Raw genomic sequence first — 19,165 nt, forward strand, 5'->3', positions numbered from 1 at the left:
GATACCCTATCTAAGTCATCCTCAAGAGATGGTGTATCCAGAGACCCAAAGATGGGGAAAAAAATAATACAACAAATGTCAAGAGAGCCCCCACAGACAACATTTGATCTTTTGTATTCCAATAGTGAAGATAAGTAGAAATTATTAGCCTTGGAGAAAAGAAAGGGGATGATGAAACTGAAGTTCTGAGCTTCAGTCTGCAACAGAAAATAAAACATAGAACAATACGAGAACAGTATGAAGGGCATTGCGTAGGCCCCTCATACCATGATGTTGGTCAACATAAAGCTAACTCTTCCCTCCCTCATATTTCTCAGGATTGATCTCCATTTGCCACTTCTCAGTCCAGCTCTAGATTCTATCAATGTCCCACTGTAACATATAACCTTCTACATTATCTACAACACCACCAGCCTTAGTATCATCACTAAACTTACTAACTCACCCTTATCTCAGCCACTTACAAAAATCATAAAGAGCAAGGGTCCCAGAACAAATCCCTATGGAACACCACTAGTCACCGATATCTGGCAGAATACTATCACAATCTGCCTTCTGTGGGCAACTCATTTCTGAATTCAGTCAGCCAACTTTCCCCAGATTTAATGCCTCCTGACTTTCTACCTAAGTCTATCATGGGGAACCTTGTTTAATGTCTTACTAAAATCCACACACACCTCATCCACCGCTCTACCTTCAATCTGTTTTGTCCTTTCTCAAAAAGAAATCAAGCAGGCTCATGAGAAAGGACCTGCCCTCACTGCCATGCTAACTAACACTAAACAGACCATACTTCTTCAAATGCTCATAAACCCTGCCTCTAAGAATCCTCTCCACCACTAATGCAAGATGTACTGGTCCATAATTCCCAGAATTATCCCAATTATCTTTCTTGAAGAAAGGAACACATCAGGAAGAAGGTTAGTGATTTCAAGTGTCCTTAAAGACATATAAGATGGAACAAAATCATCAAACTTTACAGAACACATCACAAGTACATACATCTGCATGGAGCACGGACATACCGGAAATGAGGTGCAGATAACTTCAGAGGCTTGGAGCAGTTATGAGGTAGATATTCAAAAGTCTGAAAAATCATCTACTTGGCAAATAGGAACACGAGGGAAGTAAGGAGTTCTGACCAAAATAAGTTAAATTTATGATCCTGTGAAGTTTTATTCTACTCATCTTTATCTGTGCTCAAACATTTTTGGCATAGCAGTGAGAGAGAAAAAAGAAGAAAGAGGCAGGAGTGTGGGGGGGGGGGCAAAGAGAGAGGGAGAGTGGGAAGGAGTGGGACAAAGAGATGGAGGGAGAGAGAGGTAGGTGTATAAAGAGAGGAAGGTTGAAGGTTGTGTTTTGAAAACATTAGAAGGATGGAATTATTTTCAATTTGTGTGCCAATAAATTAACTGAAATAGCACAGATAGCAGCATGGTTCCATTTGCCTACACAAGTTTATTTTTGCCTTGTCTTCTGATGATTCTTAATACTTAATTGCAGTATGAGTAAAAAAAACTGCTTTGTATAGAGGTAAAAGTGAAAAGAATACAAACAAAGTTTCTTGTTCTGTTTATGTCAGTTAATGAAAAAATGATTCAATGACGGTTCAGAATTCTTTTCAATATCCTTAGTTTTCAATTTTTTTTCTTGCACTCGAGTGAATTAATGTCCATGAGGACAGGAAGTTACACTCCAAACACAGGTAAACATTGCCATCTTTTAATTTACAAACAATAAACTATCAAAACATAAAAACAGGAAAAGGAATAGATCAGTCAGTTTGCTTCATGAACCTGTTCTATCATTCAATAAGATAATGACTTAAGCTACTTTCCTGTCCTCTCCCCATAGTTCACAGCTCCTTTGTAATGCCAATGTCTGTGCCTTGAGGTAAACACTCTGCCTTTACCTCAGTGAGGAAAAAAAATTCCAAAGATTTAAAATCCCTAAAAAAAATTGCTACTCATAGTTATCTTAAATGTGTTACCCCTTATTCTGAAACTGAGCCTCCAGTTCTAAATATCCCCACGAAACAGAACATTCTCTCACCACCTACTGTGTCAATGCTCCCTGAAATCTTATGTTTTTTCTAAGCTTTAATGGCTGTAAATTTATTCAAATCAACCTCTCTTCAAACGTCAATGCCTTCATTTCACTCACTTCACCACCAGTACAAAACTGCAGCATTTTGTTCCATCCACTGGATACACTGCAGCAACTCATCAAGACTGTTTAGACAGTGCCATCTAAATCCGCAACTTCTGCCAACCAAAAGGGCAAAGGCAGCAAAAGCTTGGGACAAGCACTATCTGGAGATTGTCCTCCAAGTCACATGTCATCATCATTTGAAAATATATCACCACTTCTTCAACATTGCTTATGAAATCCTGGAACTCCCTCTTTAAGGCATTAAGGCTATACCCACACCTCAGGAACCGCAGTGGTTCAAGAAAGCAGTTCACCACCACCTTCTCATGAGCAAATTAAATGCTAGCTCAGAATGAATATAAAAATGCAAATGCTGTATATCATTTTTAAAATATAGAAACCAAAACTGTATTCTGCACTGCAGATATGGACTCACATGCTCCCTGTAAAGTTGCAACAAAACTTCCCTACCTTTAAACTTCCTCCAGTAAAGGTCAACAAAACCATTCGTCTTCAAAATTACTTGCTTAAAATACAAGCTGATTTGTTCAGATTCATGTAAAGACTCACAGATTCCATTATACCATGACATTTTGCAGCCTGGAGTTAAATAACCACTTTTTCTCACATTGTACTCTACCTGCCAACTTCTTGCCCCTTAAGTTAACCTACCTGCTTATAGGTTATGTATACCCTTCTTTAAATTTGTCTGCATCATCAGAAACTTGGTCCTTTTATCCAAGCCATTGTTATAGGTACAATCCAGTAAGATGGCGGCACACATGGTCACACAACCACTCTGGGTCAACCTAAGGTATAACTGTTCATCCTTTATGTCTTTGTTACGATCGCACGACACTGCTAGTTATCAAGAACATTAAGTACTGCGAGCCTACCCCACTACCGAGTTACTGATAGTGGAAGAGCTGGGCTTGGTGCGAACAGTGTTGCTGCCTGCACGAGGAAGGCTTTGGAGTTGTTGCACAAAGGCGGTGTGAAGTCTAACAAATGGACTGAGTGATTGTTTTGGACACTTTTCTTGAGGATGCAAGATCCTGTTGGACATTGGCAATGTAGAATACTGGTTCACTGATGAGACTGTGACGAGAGAGCTGCATGCCCTTGGTTGTAGTGTGGACTAGGACCGCAAGGCATGGGGTCGCCTGTTGCAGCCATCCAGGAGAGACATGCTGGAGGCAGCATGGGAGACAGCAGAGGTACAGCGGGTGTGCTGGTCCATGCGGGGTTTGGGGCTGGCTCCCTCCTGTAAGTGCTGCCCTCCAGTGTTCATTCAGAGGAGGGAAAGCTTAATTGTGCTCATCTGTGGGCGCACTAATGTATGATGCTGCTGACCACATCCATGCACCATTAATCTACAGAACGTGACACTCAGGATCTTGGGCTATATTATATGTTTTTGTGTGACTGTATGTTTACTGCTGTCTTAAATATGCAGTATGTGCCTTGTGCCGTGTATAACTGCTTGTACTTTGTATTGCACCTTGGTCTCAGAGGCATCCTCTTTCATTTGGCTGTATTCATGGACATGCATGTATGGTTGAATGACAATGGAACTTGTACTTGAAATAGGTGAAGTCCAGCACTCATCTTGTGATATTCCACAATAGTTTAATTATAAATAGCATTATATTGTATTATGATACTGAAATCCTTTTCTCCATCTATAATTCCTGACGCATGGACTCTTAAAATCAGAGACAAGTGAGACAGTGACTCACATTAAATCAATAGAAAAATATGCTTATTATCAGATCGAATGTCGAGAGCAAGAACCTTTACATATCTATTTATATTTCACATTGCCTTACTACCACAGTAACAAAAGCATTATGAATAACAGTAACAGACAACATTGCTGTAAAATTAGGGAGGGGGAGTGGATTTATAGGTGCCAACTAAATCCCTGAGTTAAGTATTATATTCAGACTTCTACGAGTGGTTAATTTCTACAAGCTGAGAAGACTTGAAAGAAAAGTTAGCTTATCAAAAACTGTAAGGCACAGAAATATAGCCTACTGTGAACTAAAGGCTTGTCTTTAAAGTAAGCTTTTGAAACAGGTTTTGTTAACTAGAGAAGTGTGTAACAGTACCAATTATAATAATGTGACGCCACCTGTTGGCAAGATGGTACTCTGATTCAAGCCTGCAATAGCAAGCCCCCTTTTCACTATACTCTCCACATCTGACAAAAGAAAATGCCACCAGCAATATAACCTTAGCAACGATATTCCCAAGACATCTTCCCATCATCAAATAATAGTTCCAAGCAATTTCCTCCAGAAAATATACTTTAATTATAACTTTTCTGTCATATAATTTAAAAAAATAGAGTATCTTCTATTCTTTAAAAATTGGTACAAATTGGTACATTTTTCTTCTTAAAGATGACTCTAACAACAAATTTTTAAACAGGATGAATGAAACTCTTCCTACTTCTTACATTATTTTGACATTCTTGATTAATATATTCCTAGAAATGAACAACCCAGTATTTCAAGAATTATTTAAATTAATGAGGATGTTATCTAAAGTCTTTGTTGCAGTATAGATCTAATTGGTTCATTTTAATATTCTGGAAATACATAGTATACATATTACTTTATTAGAAAACATGAGTAAATTTTACTACTTCCTGCTTTAAAAGAGCCACAATTAATTTATCCTATGTACAACATCTACTTATTATTACAGTGTTTATAAAGTAGTGAAGAATGTCAAATCAATATTCTATAAACTTTGCTTTCCTTAAATGCTCAGTATTATGTAAAATGCTACCTTTGTTAAGTAAAAGCACAGGAATTCAATGTGGTAAAATAAAAAGAACATACAGTATATTACACAAAACATTTTTCTTTAATTAGAGTCATTTAGAAGGTTAAACAGCTTCCTCAAATTTATTCAGGTCACTCTTTTTGTATATTCTAATACAAGTAAATGGAATCAAAATTAAAGCTGATTTTTGGCTATAAATTAAGGGATCAGAAATGAACAAAAACTAATGGACAGAAGCAGAAAAATTAAAAAGCAAATGAAAATGCAAATCAAGGACCAGAAATATAACTGGAGAAACAAAGAACCAAAGATAAAGAAAAAATTGGAAACTAAACACTGACATTGTTGTTGAGAAATGTAAAGCTGCCAATACACTATTTTAGTCACCACTTCTCTCTTTCAAACAAATGGCTGCCTTCTGGGCAAGTTACTGGATTCCTGAAAACGGATGCTTACAGAACAGATTTTCATACATGTTCTTCAACGATGGATGGGGCATGACAAGATCAGATTCTAAGTAACTTTTTCATTCCTAAGTTGGTGGAGGTGGCAGGGGTCACCTGAACTGACCCCCTTTATTGACCGGAATGGTATATTAATCTAACAGAAGGAATTCTAAAAGTGTTGTTCATAAGGAAACATTTATAACTCAGCTTCAACTTGGGCAAAGTGTATTCAAATAATTAATATTTTAGGCATTATTCTAAATTGCCATCTATTTGTCATGTATGTCATGTAGCTTGTCATTACCTCCAACAATAGCTGAATTAGAAAGATGTTAAACGCTCTCCATTAAATTTTTATCATACTTGTTTTGCAGCTAGGTGGCATATAATCCTCAGTGACAAAACTTCAATGTTTGAATTTGCCTATTTGTCTGTTACTCAAATAAGACAGTCTCCAGCATTAAATCAAAACTCACCACATTGACCCAAGGACATGCAGAAAAACTCCTTCTTCATCATTATCTTATTATTCTTCGTAGGCAAGCACTTGGATCAAGGATGACTACTTCTACACTGATTGTGTTGGCTCTGAGCTGATTGATGAGACCAAGGTAAGAATTACAGATTCTTCTACAAATAACGCAGGAAGTTCCTTGTGTGCCAAGTGGTTGAAGAGTCAGTGAAGTAGCGTTCTCCTTCCTTTCTTTATACTGGGTTTCTGTATCATCTCAATGTAGGGTCCTGGTTCACAAAACCATCCTGAATATTCTTTCTCTATATTTATTGGTCATGGTTTAGGGATTCCCAGAAATCGATGGGGTGGTTACATTTCTTCAAAGATGCTCTGATAACAAGCTTGAATTATTTCCTCTACCTGGTTCTAACACTTAACTGTCATTCATTCTTTCGGGGCACTTCCACTTCTCTGTTTTTGTGGATGGTTGCAAAGAAAAAGCATTTCAGGATGTATATTGTACACATTTCTCTGACATTAAATGTACCATTGAAACCTTTGATTAGCTCTTCCCATAACAGAGCTCAGAATAGAGTGAATACTTCAGGAGTTTGTTGTTAGGCACACAAACACAATATAACTTGTGCAGCAGAGCCGAGTCACCATATTATAACTCCAACAGTGCAGATGTTAGCCATGTAGTCATTTGCTTCCTAAAGCAGTAAGAGACTTAGCCAATACTGAAATATACAGAACATTGTGTTGCTGATTTCAATGAGATCCACAGTGATAGTACAGTTAATTGAAAGCTCAAATCCACATACAACTGCAATTAATTTGCAGAACAAATAGTGAACAAATAAAATAAAGCTATACTGTCTACTCACTTTTATTCAACTTAAGTTTTACTGAACACAATTCTTCAAATTCCTATATGTAAGTTCCTGATAGTGCCTGCGAGTATTTAAGCAAAAGTTTAAAAATTAACTTTTCTTTTACTTCATCACCCCTGGGCACTTGTAGGAGCCTTGTTAGAAGTAGCATACTCAAAACACATAAAGATTAAGTTTACTGTATACGGTATTGACTACAGCCATAATTCAGTGAATAAATGGCAAGAAAAAAGACACTCCTTAAAGCTGTCATACATTCTTTTTCAAAATATGGTATACTGTACATTGATATAAGCTGAAGCAAGAGCTCCACAGGAGCATGTGTGTCACCCTAAACTTACATCTCATCAGCAATCATTTACTTTTTACATTAGTCATTTCCTCACTGCAATAGAAATTTAAAAAGACAACTTAAGTTAAAGTTCCATTTAGATATGAATCAACTTTGGTTCAACTAAAAGAGTATATCATGTTAATCAATTCAGAGAAAGTGAGGGTATAACTATTCTTATATACAATAGCAGAATTTCAACTAATTATATTACTTTATTTATATCCAATGAAATACCTATCTAACTACAAGAATGCTCACCTACCTAAATTGTCTGATTGATTTTCTTATTTATCTTCATGTCTAAGGTAAATTTCCAAAATGTTACTTAGTAGCTCAAAGAATATATATAGTCAAAGTTTATTTGATGTTTTTGTCTGGCAATATAGCTGCATAAAATTTTCAATCTATTTGGAACAGATACGATTGTTAAGCTTTGGCCTTAAGAAAACCAACTAACAAATAAACCTGTTGTACGATGATAGTAAGATGATTACTATCTTCAAAGTCATCTAATAAGAAAACTCATATAGCACATACTGCTCTGGCCTCCAGAGGTGCAGTTTGTATTGTATGAGTATCACTCTGATCTGCATAGCACAGTTATGGAATGTTGCGTGTGTGTATGACCTTGGATAACACTGATCGTGAATATAATCAATAGTATTAGTATATTCAGTGTGCGATGATTCTGTACTGAATTTAATATTTCTTTTACTTAACTTTCTGCAGTTTGACAAGTTCTCATTAAAAATACTAAAGGCATCCATCTCAGGTGATTTTTGAGCAAATGCTTAACTCCCTGCTGAGATATGTACACATGCAATGCAAAGGCAAAAGAGTGAAAAGACATCACCCATCTTCAAAGACATCACCTGCGGACTGGTTACAGATCTGAATGCTATATGCTACAATGTCAGTTTCTGACCGGGGCAACGTTGACCGCCGATCAGGTCAGAGTGTGGGTTTTTGTGATGCTCAAGCAAATGACAATTAGCATACTTGCAGCACAAGCCTGCGGCACAAATGAAGTGGCAAGAATAAGAGCAGGGTATAATAAACGTGAAGTCGAAACGCAAATGGAGAAAGCTCTTATAGACATGGAGAAAGCACATACAAACATCGAGCAAGCTCATGTAGAGGCTACATTGTGTGCAGTCAAGAAGGAGCATGAAACTGAGGCTGCCTTAGCAGAGGCAAAGGTGCATGAAGCAGCAGCTGATTTACAAAGGGGTGGTAACCTTTCTGGGAAGATGACCGAAGAATCGACCATTGGTGCAAGCCTTCTAATATGACATGGTTGAATGAAATTAAAACAGCACAGTTCAAAGTTCAACAATCGGAGCCTGCAACATATCGGCGTGGTTCACCAGCACCATCTTGAACTCCTTAAAAAGATAGGAACAGGCTTCCTGTCATGCTCCAGATCAAATTTTTACCCAGTCCTCCTCCTTAATTTACATCCTCTGCTTCAGATTCAACCCCGAAGAGGAACCTCCATTTAAAGCAGAATTTGAAAAGTACCCAAGGTCACCAAACTGAAAACACCTGGGTGGGGTGTTCCCCACTTAATTAGAGCAGACAGGTGCAGAACAATGCACCAAATGCATCAGTGGCTCACCTTTCAGTAGAAGCTACCACAAAACCACCTGCACAGCCCTCACTCATTGCACCAGGCTGCGGTAATAAATCACCATTGGACAATAGTTTCTGTGAGATACTGAAACTGGCCAGAGAAGCCGTGAGGCAGGGTCAGTCCGAATAAGGACAAGACAGTCATGCAGAAAGCAGTGGTGGAAAACCTGGGGAGGAAAGCGAGGGGAACTGGAGAAACAGTAACAATATATTGCATAACACAGATTGACACATGGTGCAGCAAGCACCAGTGGAATCCAGGAAAATAAGCCAAGAATCCATTGTCACTTCATTAGTATTAGACCCAGATACAGCTGTAAATTGAGGGCCAGCACCTTAATCTGTTATTGGTTCTAGCACACGCGCAGTTGAGCATCCATCAAACGTAGCAACTTGCTCATACACTCTAGGTACACCCTGCAACATCAGTTGCTGCAGGAAGAGCAAGTGGATTTGTTCTTGATGGAAGGTCTTCTTACCCTTGCCAACCCTCATTGACTGTGATCATATTCACAACAAAAGGGATGAAATCCCAACTCCTGAAGCTGCACCCAGACATTCACACCTTAAAGACATAACTGACAAGTTTACCCCACTTGACTCTTCTGCTGAGATTCTCCTGTTGCTTGGCAGAAATACAATCTGTGCACATAAGGCGCTGTATGTGAGCAGCACAATGTGATGCACCTTATGCCCAACAACTGGACCTGGGTTGGGTCACAGTGGGTAAGATCTGCCTTCATGGTTCTCCGCAGCTCACTGTCAGCATTTAAGACCATTATCCTTGAGAATGGAAGTCCTTTCAAACCCTGTAAGAGAAGGTATAGGAAAGAGAAGATTGTCGGAGTAGCCAAAGACAGCCTCTGTTGTATTTGGCACACTTGGAAGCAACCTCTCACCACAGTGCAACAAAATCAGGCAAAGATTAGAATCTTGCTTGTTGGTCAAAGACAGGTGCATGGAGAGGAAGTGCAGTGCATCACAAAGCAGGAACCTCCTCGAGCCCAAGTTACCCTGGCGAACTCTGTCCCTTTCTTGAGTCTGAGAGGCTATTGCGAGTTGGAGGACGTATTGAGATGGCACAACTCAATTCAGAGGTACCTCACCCAGTCATCATTCTGGGTGAGCACTGTGTCACTACACTGCTCATCAGACGTTACTATGAGCAAGTATGTCATCAAGGCTGACATTTTTGAAGCGGGAGCATTTAAAAATTGTGTAGTAAGACTGTTTTCAAGATCAGTCTCTGAGACTGTCTTTCATTTGCCAATGATTTAATGAAATGATTATCTGACTTTGAGTTACAGTAGTAAAGTTGACATCCCATGGATGCAAGGCAGGGAGAGTTCTGGCCTTTAGAGGTGCAGTTTGTTGTATATTAACATCACTTCCTGTAGGTAAACTTTTTTTTCCTATCATTTCCTGCACAAGCATCCATCTCCACTCCTCTTTATTTGCACTTGAAGCAGCAATCTTAAGTTTAATCTGTTAATCTTAAGCTTTCTTAGTATAGGTAAACATTTAGTAGATATATTTTGAAGGAAGTATTATTTTTATCATTTATTATTATTAAGTTATCACTATGCCAAGTTCACTCTGCTCTACGCAGTATCATTATTGTGTACATTACCTAGGTTAACAACGATCATGAGAATAATTGACAGTATAGTATATTCCTGCATGTGACAATTCTGTATTGAATATAATATGTCTTTTACTTCACATTTTGCAGTTTCACAACTAAGTTCTCATTAAAACCCCTGAAAAAGTTTCCAGTTCTTTTTGAGAAGGTGTTAAATTCCCTGCCTAGATTTGAACACATGCACTGCAAGGTCAGTAGACATACAGCTTTTCTTGTGTATTGCAAAACTTCAAAAAATAAGGATATACTCACTAATACAAATTAAAAGAGATCTATTTCCTTAATTAAAAGCTTTTTGATATGGCATTACAATGCAAAACACTAATAAGACAGACTTGAATTACAACTTGTTATTAAAATTTCTCACACTTGTCATAAAGCTCATTTCATTATTTTTATTTTAGAAGTCTCTGCCATAAGAACACCACAGTAAATTTACTTAACATGAAAACAGAGAAATAAACACATGATGCACAACAGATTCATGCATTGAAAGACTACGATTTACATCAAACGCAATATACAAAGGTGCTATTTTGACCTCAATTGCCCTGCCACAAATTAAATTAATAAATAGAGAATGCAGATTAGTCATACAACTGAATTTTGGTGTTTGTATAAAGGGCTTCTTTATAAAGTATGACTTCTGTTTAATTAGTTCTACATTCAACATAATTTCTAATTGATAAAAAAAATGTTTAACTACTGTGACATCTGGTTGCTATATAAATTCAACAAACAACTACTTCCATGTATAGCATATTCCAACTTGATAAACATCCCTAGGCACTTCACAGCAGGACCACCATGCTGCATTTGAAACTGAGTCAAAGGAGAACATTAGGGCAAATGACCAAAAGTATGATCAAAGAAATGGCTCTTATGGAGTATCTTCAAAGAGAAAGAAGAGATAGAGAAACAAAGAGATTGAGCAAGAGAATTACAGATTGTAAAGTCTTGGCTGCAGAAAAGCAACCATCAATTGTGAACTAAAGCCAGGACTACATAGAAGGCCAGAATTGGAGAAGTGCAGATATTCCAGTGCCACAGGACTGAAGGAGAATACGGAGATAAGGAGAGTAAAGCCATGCAGGGATCTGAGAACAAGGTGGGAATTTTAGAATTATGACATTATGCAACTTGGAACTAATGCAGATTATTGAGAACGAGAGATGATTTAACTGGACTTATATTCTTGAGGTTGTGGAGAATATAGAACGTAATATTGGCTAGCAGTCAGTTAGAATCATCAAGTTCACAGGTAACCAAAGGCACTGACAAGTACTTCTAGCAGAGCTGAACTGAGGCAGGGCAGATCAGGCAATGTTTTAGAGGTAGAATTATGTAGACTTGGTGTTGCCAGCAGGTTGTGGTCAGAACTCACTTTGAGGTCAACTATGACACCAACTTTCTGAACAGTCTACTTCAGGCTCTAGGCATTTTGCAGTTATTGAATGGAGTCAGCGGCTAAGTAACAAAAAAACTGACGTAGTCCAAAGACAAGAAACAAATCCAGAAGAGCAGTAAAGCTCAGATTTTTTTGTCTGTAGTTTGATATGAGAGACTGACCTACAATTCAACACATATTTACAAAAAGTAGCAAGTCACAAAATTCAACTTCTGAAAACATTAAGAACTTTAAAAGCATTAGTATCAGAATAATGTCAGAATTCTATTTTAAAGTATTTAGAAGAACATTTAGAATTTTACAAATGCTCGAATGGCAATATAGAACTTATAATAAGGTCTGATTTCAAACATACACAAAAAACTGTGGAAAAACAAAATCATTTTAAAACTTTCAAGGTTACAGAAATATTTCTACATGATAGTACATTACAAACTACTTTATACAAAGTATTGAAACTTTGATTAATGGTGTCCACTTGAAGTTCATAGAAAACTAACTAAGCATAGATAAGTATTCTCAGATCCTAATGAAGTAGTTAAATTGTATCAATCACTAACATCTTTGATATTTTTGGTAATTTAAACTAATAAATGTCTTCCCTAAATGCTTATACGGTAATAAGGTCTAACACATGAATGCCGCTATAAATGGTCTCCATCCCAGGATATCTGAGCTGCAGTTCTATAGCTATTAAAGCATCAAATGTAGCAGCTTTGCTGATCTATATAATGATAAATACGTGAAGACAGACATGTTTATAAACGTAAAGAAAAATCCCTAGAGATTGTTTTCAAAATGGCATCCATATTGCCTGAATTTTACCAGCAATGACTGCGATATGATTAAATGTTAATGTTCCAAATAACAACAATTTAAAGAAATCTCCACAGACTAATTTTCTTTCTTACTTGGTTACCTTGCACCTGATGAATAGCAGTACATGAATGTACATTTGTGTATTTGTCAATGTAAACTAGATCTGTGAGGAACTGATTCTCTTTGACTTGGAGAGAATAAAGAGGCAGAAAAAGAGAAGAAAACCAAGCACAAAATGAAATTAAGTACAGTGACATTACACAAGCTGAAGTCCCCAAACAGCACACTTACAACTGCCTGAAAGTGTTTAGTTATTTTTACCTTCACATTTATCGATTCACCTGCATAAATGTAGGATTTCAATTATTCAAAAATTAATTCATCTGAAATTTTACTAAGTTCTAATTCTATTTTGTAACAGTACAGGCTTATGGAAATCAATTATGAAAGCATATACATCATTAAAACATTTGCATATATCAACAAATGAAAACAAGATTCTGCATTTTGATTTCTTTCCTCTGAGCACTGAGACATTATATTGGTAATTATTGCTTCTTACCTGCTTGCTGTACTTGTTATTGGTCTGACAGCTGTATTCCGAGCAATGATCTGATTCAATTGAGATGTTATCTCCTGTGCCTACGAAAGTATTGGCCGGTGGGAGTTCTTGCACTGCCTGATGCTTCTTCCCTGCAGTAGGTGACTGGGGGTGAAGCTGAACTGTTGGCAATGGAGAGCTGGATTTGTAATGCCTTCCGAGGTCAGGACTCCCTGGTCCACCATTCATGGAGTGATAACATCCCATGCCAGGACTCTCTGTAAGCTTCTCATGCGCACTGTCATATCTCTGTCCATTTGGTTTTGATGCTTCCACAGTCACAATGCTACTGTACAGAGGTTGTTTGGCCTTTTTGTTCTTTTTGTCCTTTTTGGGTTTCTTAGACTTGTCATGCTGTTGGGGTGTGAAAAAGTCTTCAGGGTCTTTTTTGCCAGCCTCGTATCCATTCTTGCTTTTTTTTGGTCTACAGTATCTTGCCAAAACCACAACTAAGATGATTAATATCACTGTCATGACACCAGCAACAACTCCAATAACAATGCTGAGTCTTTGCTTGCTCATCTCGTAATTTGGGTCACCTGCAATATCTTGTTTCAGGGAAGTGCGAAGACTCCTTGCTATCTGAGCTTCCACTATGGTAGCATTGGAAACACTCTCATTCACAAACACATGGACCATTGCAGTGGTGTATTGGGAAGGCTGGCCACTGTCATTGACCTGCACCACCAATCGGTGTAACCCATAGTGCTTCTGAGTTAGCTTCCCCACCAACGAGATGACTCCACTGGCAGAATCAATCTCAAAAAGTTTAAAGGGGTTTCCTCCAATAATGCTATAGTTGAGGTCAGCGTTAATGCCAGTGTCACTGTCTGTGGCCAGAACTGTGGCCACTACTGTCCTTAAGTTACTGGAGGGAGGCAGCAAGGTGTAAGATGCATTCTTGGGGAAAGTGATGGTGGGTGCATTGTCATTATCATCCATGACATACAGCGATATCATAGCCGTGGAGGATTTCGGGGGCTCTCCTCCATCCACGGCCTTCACTTTGAAAGAGTAGGTGGTCTGCTGCTCCCTGTCGAAAGAGACGGTGGAGTAGATGGTACCGGTGTCGTTGTCTATGGAGAACACGTTGTTGTCCTCTTCAATGAAGAGACTCATCTCGGCGTTCTTGCCCTGGTCGGCGTCCATTACAGTCACCATGCCGACTGGGCTGTTGGGCGGCAAGTTCTCCTTCACGTAGAAAGTGAAGAGGTCCTGCATGAAGCGGGGCTCGTTGTCATTGGTGTCCTGCACCTGGACCACCACGGTGGCGCTGCCCTGCAGGGAGGGGGTGCCGCGGTCCCGAGCCATCACTCGGAACTCGTACCGCTCAGTCTGTTCCCGGTCGAGCACCAGGTTGGCTCGAATGGCGCCCTTGACCGGGTCGATAGAGAAAACGCCGGCGGCCGCCGCGTCCAGCGAGTAGCCCAGTTCGGCGTTCTTGCCGTCGTCGGCGTCAGTGGCCACTACAGCGGCGACCAGGTCACCGGGCAAGTTATTCTCAGGGATGGACAGCCGGTAGACGGCCCGCGGGAAGATGGGCGGATTGTCGTTGACGTCCGCCACTCTAACCAGCAGGGAGTTGTTGCTGGACAAGCTGGGGCTGCCCGAGTCCACGGCCACGATTACAACAGAGTATTCCCTTACCGTCTCGTAGTCCAGCGGGGCCGAAGTGTGCAGGAAGTACTTCTTCTTCCTCGGCTGCTGTTGCTGTTGTTGCTGCTGCTGGTCGGTGTCTGTCTCGCTGGCCGGCCTCAGCTGGAATGGCACGTCTCCGACCACTGTGCAGGTCACGGCGCCATTCTCGCCCTGGTCGCGGTCCGACACTTGCACCAGAGCCACCGGAGTGTCCACCAGCACGTCCTCGGCCACGCTGGCGGCGCCGTCGCGCACCACGATGCGCCCGATTTTGCGGATGTCAACGAGCGGCGCATTGTCATTCTGGTCGCCAATGGCCAGCAGCACGGTGGCCCGGTCCGTGCGGGGGGGCTGGCCCCGGTCGCGAGCCAGGACGCCGAAGCGGAGCTGGCTCACCTCCTCGCGGTCGATCCGGCGCAGCACACTCAGCCAGCCGCTGTTCTCGTCCAAACGCAGCAGCCGCCGGGCCGCTTCGCTCGCCCCGCCGAAAGCGTACTCCACCTGGCCGTTCACCCCGGTGTCCGGATCGCCAGCTCGCAGCTGTAAGATGCGGCTGCCCGCCGGGCTATTCTCTGGCAGCCTGGCCTCATAGAGCTGCCGCTCGAAGCGAGGGCTGTTGTCATTCACGTCCGAGATGAGCACCCTCAGTAGGGCGCTGGAGGAGCGAGGGGACCGCCCGCCATCGCTCGCCCGCAGCCTCAGCTCGTAGGAGTCGCGCAGCTCCCTGTCCAGAGCCCCCTTGACGATCAGTTGAGGTTGTTTGCCCCCGTCGGGGGTATCGGCCACCTGGAGCTCAAACACGCTGTTGCCGCCCGGCCCCGGGTCGTCGCTGCCCCCGCCACCACCGCCGGGAGCCAGCTCCTTGCCGCTGCCTCCCCGCGCCGGTTCCAACCCTCGCCTGGATGCCTGACCACTCTCGTCCTGCAGTTGCAGCAGTTCGTACCGCTCTATGCCATTGGTGCCGAAGTCGCGGTCAGTGGCGGTGGGCAGGAGGTAGAGGGTGCCCACCGGCCGGTTCTCCTCCACGGTCAGCGTGAGCACGGGCGAAGGGAAGGCGGGAGCGTTGTCGTTGATATCGTCCACCACCACCTGGCCGTCGTGGAGGTCGACCCAGCTCTGCGCTGGACCGATCACTGACACTTCGAAGTCGATGAAGCACTCGTTCGCGTCGAAGATGCGCTGGCACTGCGGCAGCTTCTCGCGGTCGATGCGCCGGCCGGTAGTGCTCAGCTCGCCCGTTATGTTGTCGATCTTGAAGTACTCGGAGCCGGACTCCAGGCTGAAAGTCACCTCTCCCGAGCCCGCCACGATGCCCAAGTCGCTGGCCACGTTGCCGATCCGCACGTCGGCTGCTCCCTCCTCGGTGATCCGGTAGCGGAGCGCTTGCTTTGCGCTCACCAGGACGGCGGCGATCAGCAGCAAAAGCACCAGTGGTACACAGAAACTCATCTCTCCAAGTATTTTCCCCCTCCACCACCACCACCACCGCCACTCTCCCTCCACAGATTAATTGCACTGAACACGGTTCCTATTGTCCGTTTCAACAGTCCGGCAACACTCAATAAAGTGAACTGCAGAAACACTCACCGGCATCGGGACTCACAGAAACACCGCTTTAGCTTTGACATCCCTCTTCTTCAAACTGACTCTCTCTATTCCGGTCAAACGAATGCAGTTTGCGGGACAACGACGCAGTAAAGGAGAAGCATTTAATAAAAATGGTCACCTGAATCCGTTTTAGTGCTTGGGACGTGCCTTTTCATTCACGCTGTTCCAAGTTTGCCCTGCATCCGCAGTTGGTGGTGTTTTACCTGCATGCTAGTGGTTACTGTGAACTGTGTGTGCAGCACTCTGAGTGCCCCAACCTTGCTATTGCAGTCTTTCCCTTTCTCTGCACACTCTTCCCTCTCTCTCCACCCCCTCTCTCTCTCTCTCTCTCTCTCTCTCTCTCTCTCTACCTCTCTCTCTCTCTCTCACACTCTCATCTCTCCTTCCTTTCCCTCCCCTTCCCTCCCTCTTCGCCCGTTCCTGACTGGCTCGGGAGACAGCTACTGAATAGCGGAAAGCGGTCTGGAACCCGGGCAGAAAGTTGAAAGGGCGTTTGTAAAATTACTGTGAACGCAATCTCTTTCTCCGTGCTCAAGAAGATTTAGACAGGAAGGAGTCCAGCAGAATAAGGATTGCGGCTAATGACTTTCTTATTCGTATTCAGCCCAGGGAAACGGTACAAGGGGGTGAGCTGCCAAGATGCGTCTAGATGCAGATATTCATCCGGATTGAACGTGGATTGGGAAATCCTGGCTGATAAATCAGAAATCCGAATGAGAGCGAGCTGATCTCACGATGCGGATCTTTTAAGGCAAACGGCGTCCGCTAGTGGATAGCTTCTGGATTGAGTCCGAGCAGTCGAATAAACAAAACCTCACCAATTAAAGAGTGATTTGGCTGTCGTACTTTCACAAGAGCAAGTTTTCTGATTCCAACCCCTTGAACTGTATTTGGTTCTCTGACGCAGTCCTTTCTGTGTGCTGAATCCTCCACTTAAAGGGGAAAAAGTCCTTGTTATTCGATTAGTCTTGCTCTGCTGAGTAGTTCATTGCTATTCCTGCAGTTGAAGTTGGGCTTGCCTTCCCCGTACAATTCACCCTTCTGTATTCAGAGTGTAGCTGTAGGGTTATAGCGCAAATCCGGCTCCAATGCCGATGTTTCTCAAAGGATCGGAGTCTATAACAGAGTGGAAGCAATAACGTCCTCTCCCTCGGGCTGAAGATCTGCAATTCCGACGCTTTCCCTCCTATATCTGCACGCTGTTGGCTGTGGATTCAGGTTAACAGCAGAGTTCCGATTTCTCGCTCCCTCCCTCTTTTGTATGCCATCCCGCTCGGAGTGTGGGTGAATGTGAGAGTTTTCTGACTCATTTGAGGTAGCGTCACCTACACGAGTAAAAAGGAACTGATGCACGGTCAGGAAATGCAGAGATTCCTTTTTTCTACATCATCAATCTTTTCCCTCATTTGCTTCCTTTTTCCAGCCGTTCTATTCATTTCAATTCAACGTAATTTGCTTCTTGAGCAGATTAGTGGCATTTTAAAATCTTTCCACATACTCTTCCTGTTTTATCTCATGCCGTGCATTCGGTTACTAGTCTTCCGTCTGAAGCAGCTTCTCGAAAGTAGATTGCTATTTATGAAGAATATATATGTGTGTATTTGCATATTCGATTAAAAATATAACAAGCACCCCCTTCGCTTTCAAAGAATGCGTGGTTTTAAAATTCGTCTTTTATACAGACACAGCAGGGGTAGTAAAAGCTCATATTTGTCTGAGAAAGAGAGACCGAGGCTAAATGTGAGTTTGATGTGCATATAACGTAGCATTTGTTTAAGGAAACTATTTATTTATAAACGTGATAAAGGTTAAGCTTTTCGTTATGTGCCTCTTTCCCGCAAAGCCAGCGCTCGGGTGTCGGTGATAAATATGTGTAAAACAAAGCACGCTTTAACGAGGCACCTTCGGGTAAACGCATAGCTGTGTTTCCATTACATTTCAGTGAAACATTGCTGTTTTGAAGGAGAGGTTGCTGCAGCGGCGGGTGGCGTATCATTACCGTGACTTTTTTTTTCAAGAGAGAGCCGGGAGGAGACGCACGATGTGGGCTGTGGGGAGCTGCAGTCGCCGGACGAAAGTTGAGTGTTGAAGAGCGCAGTGCCGAAGCGGCCGGAACGCAGTGAGGCTGCGGCAACACTGAGCGGCGCTTGCGCGGCGAGGGGAGGGGAGGGAGCAGAGGTGTGGGGCAGCTTTTGGTGACAGCCAGAAAGTGATGACAGAGACAGAAAAAAAAATCTCAGCGAAAGCAAGGAGACGTTGCCGAAAGAGCGTGGCTTAATGTGTGCAAAAATAACGGAAAAGAGAGAAAATCCTGCCAGGTTGAAAATCAGGATATATTGCTTCACCCACCTCATCAGTTATCGCTCAACATAATTGAAGCTTTTAATACATAGCCTGTCCAAAACCAAAACAGAATAAAGGCATCTTTAAACGGCTTGGGTATTCGGTGAAACAACTATAATGTGATGCTAACAATCGGTTCGAAGACTATTTATTTAATATCGGTGACTATATTTAAATATCAAAGAAACTTTCGGTGCGATCTGCATTCTTATGCATGAGCGGCTCTGGACAGGATGTAGAAACGGCGCTATCAATGAATCAGAATTTTAATTAAAACGAGGAATACTGTTGGCCTTTTGAGCTGCTAGTGTTTGACATAGCTTTAGTATGGCGCGATCTAATAACTCGTATTTCAACTTTATGGCCATTGATAAACAGTGGACGGCGGTACTCTAGTTGTAAT

General features: G+C 42.0%; 1 protein-coding gene across 4 annotated transcripts in view; it reads right to left on the minus strand.

The window, feature by feature from the left end:
- The window catches only part of pcdh7b (protocadherin 7b), a 398,237-nt gene extending 379,773 nt beyond the window's left edge, over window positions 1–18,464 (minus strand). For 2 of the 4 annotated variants that reach the window (XM_073064865.1, XM_073064866.1), the window contains exon 1: window positions 13,135–18,464. In XM_073064865.1, the coding sequence (XP_072920966.1) occupies window positions 13,135–16,260 (3,126 nt within the window). In that variant the 5' untranslated portion in view covers window positions 16,261–18,464. The remainder of the gene's footprint in view (window positions 1–13,134) is intronic. The other 2 variants (XM_073064863.1, XM_073064864.1) reach the window with 2 other exon arrangements.
- Between the last annotated feature and the right edge of the window lie 701 nt (window positions 18,465–19,165).

This window comes from Hemitrygon akajei, chromosome 13 (genome assembly GCF_048418815.1).
Source record: "Hemitrygon akajei chromosome 13, sHemAka1.3, whole genome shotgun sequence".
Lineage (NCBI taxonomy): Eukaryota > Metazoa > Chordata > Chondrichthyes > Myliobatiformes > Dasyatidae > Hemitrygon > Hemitrygon akajei.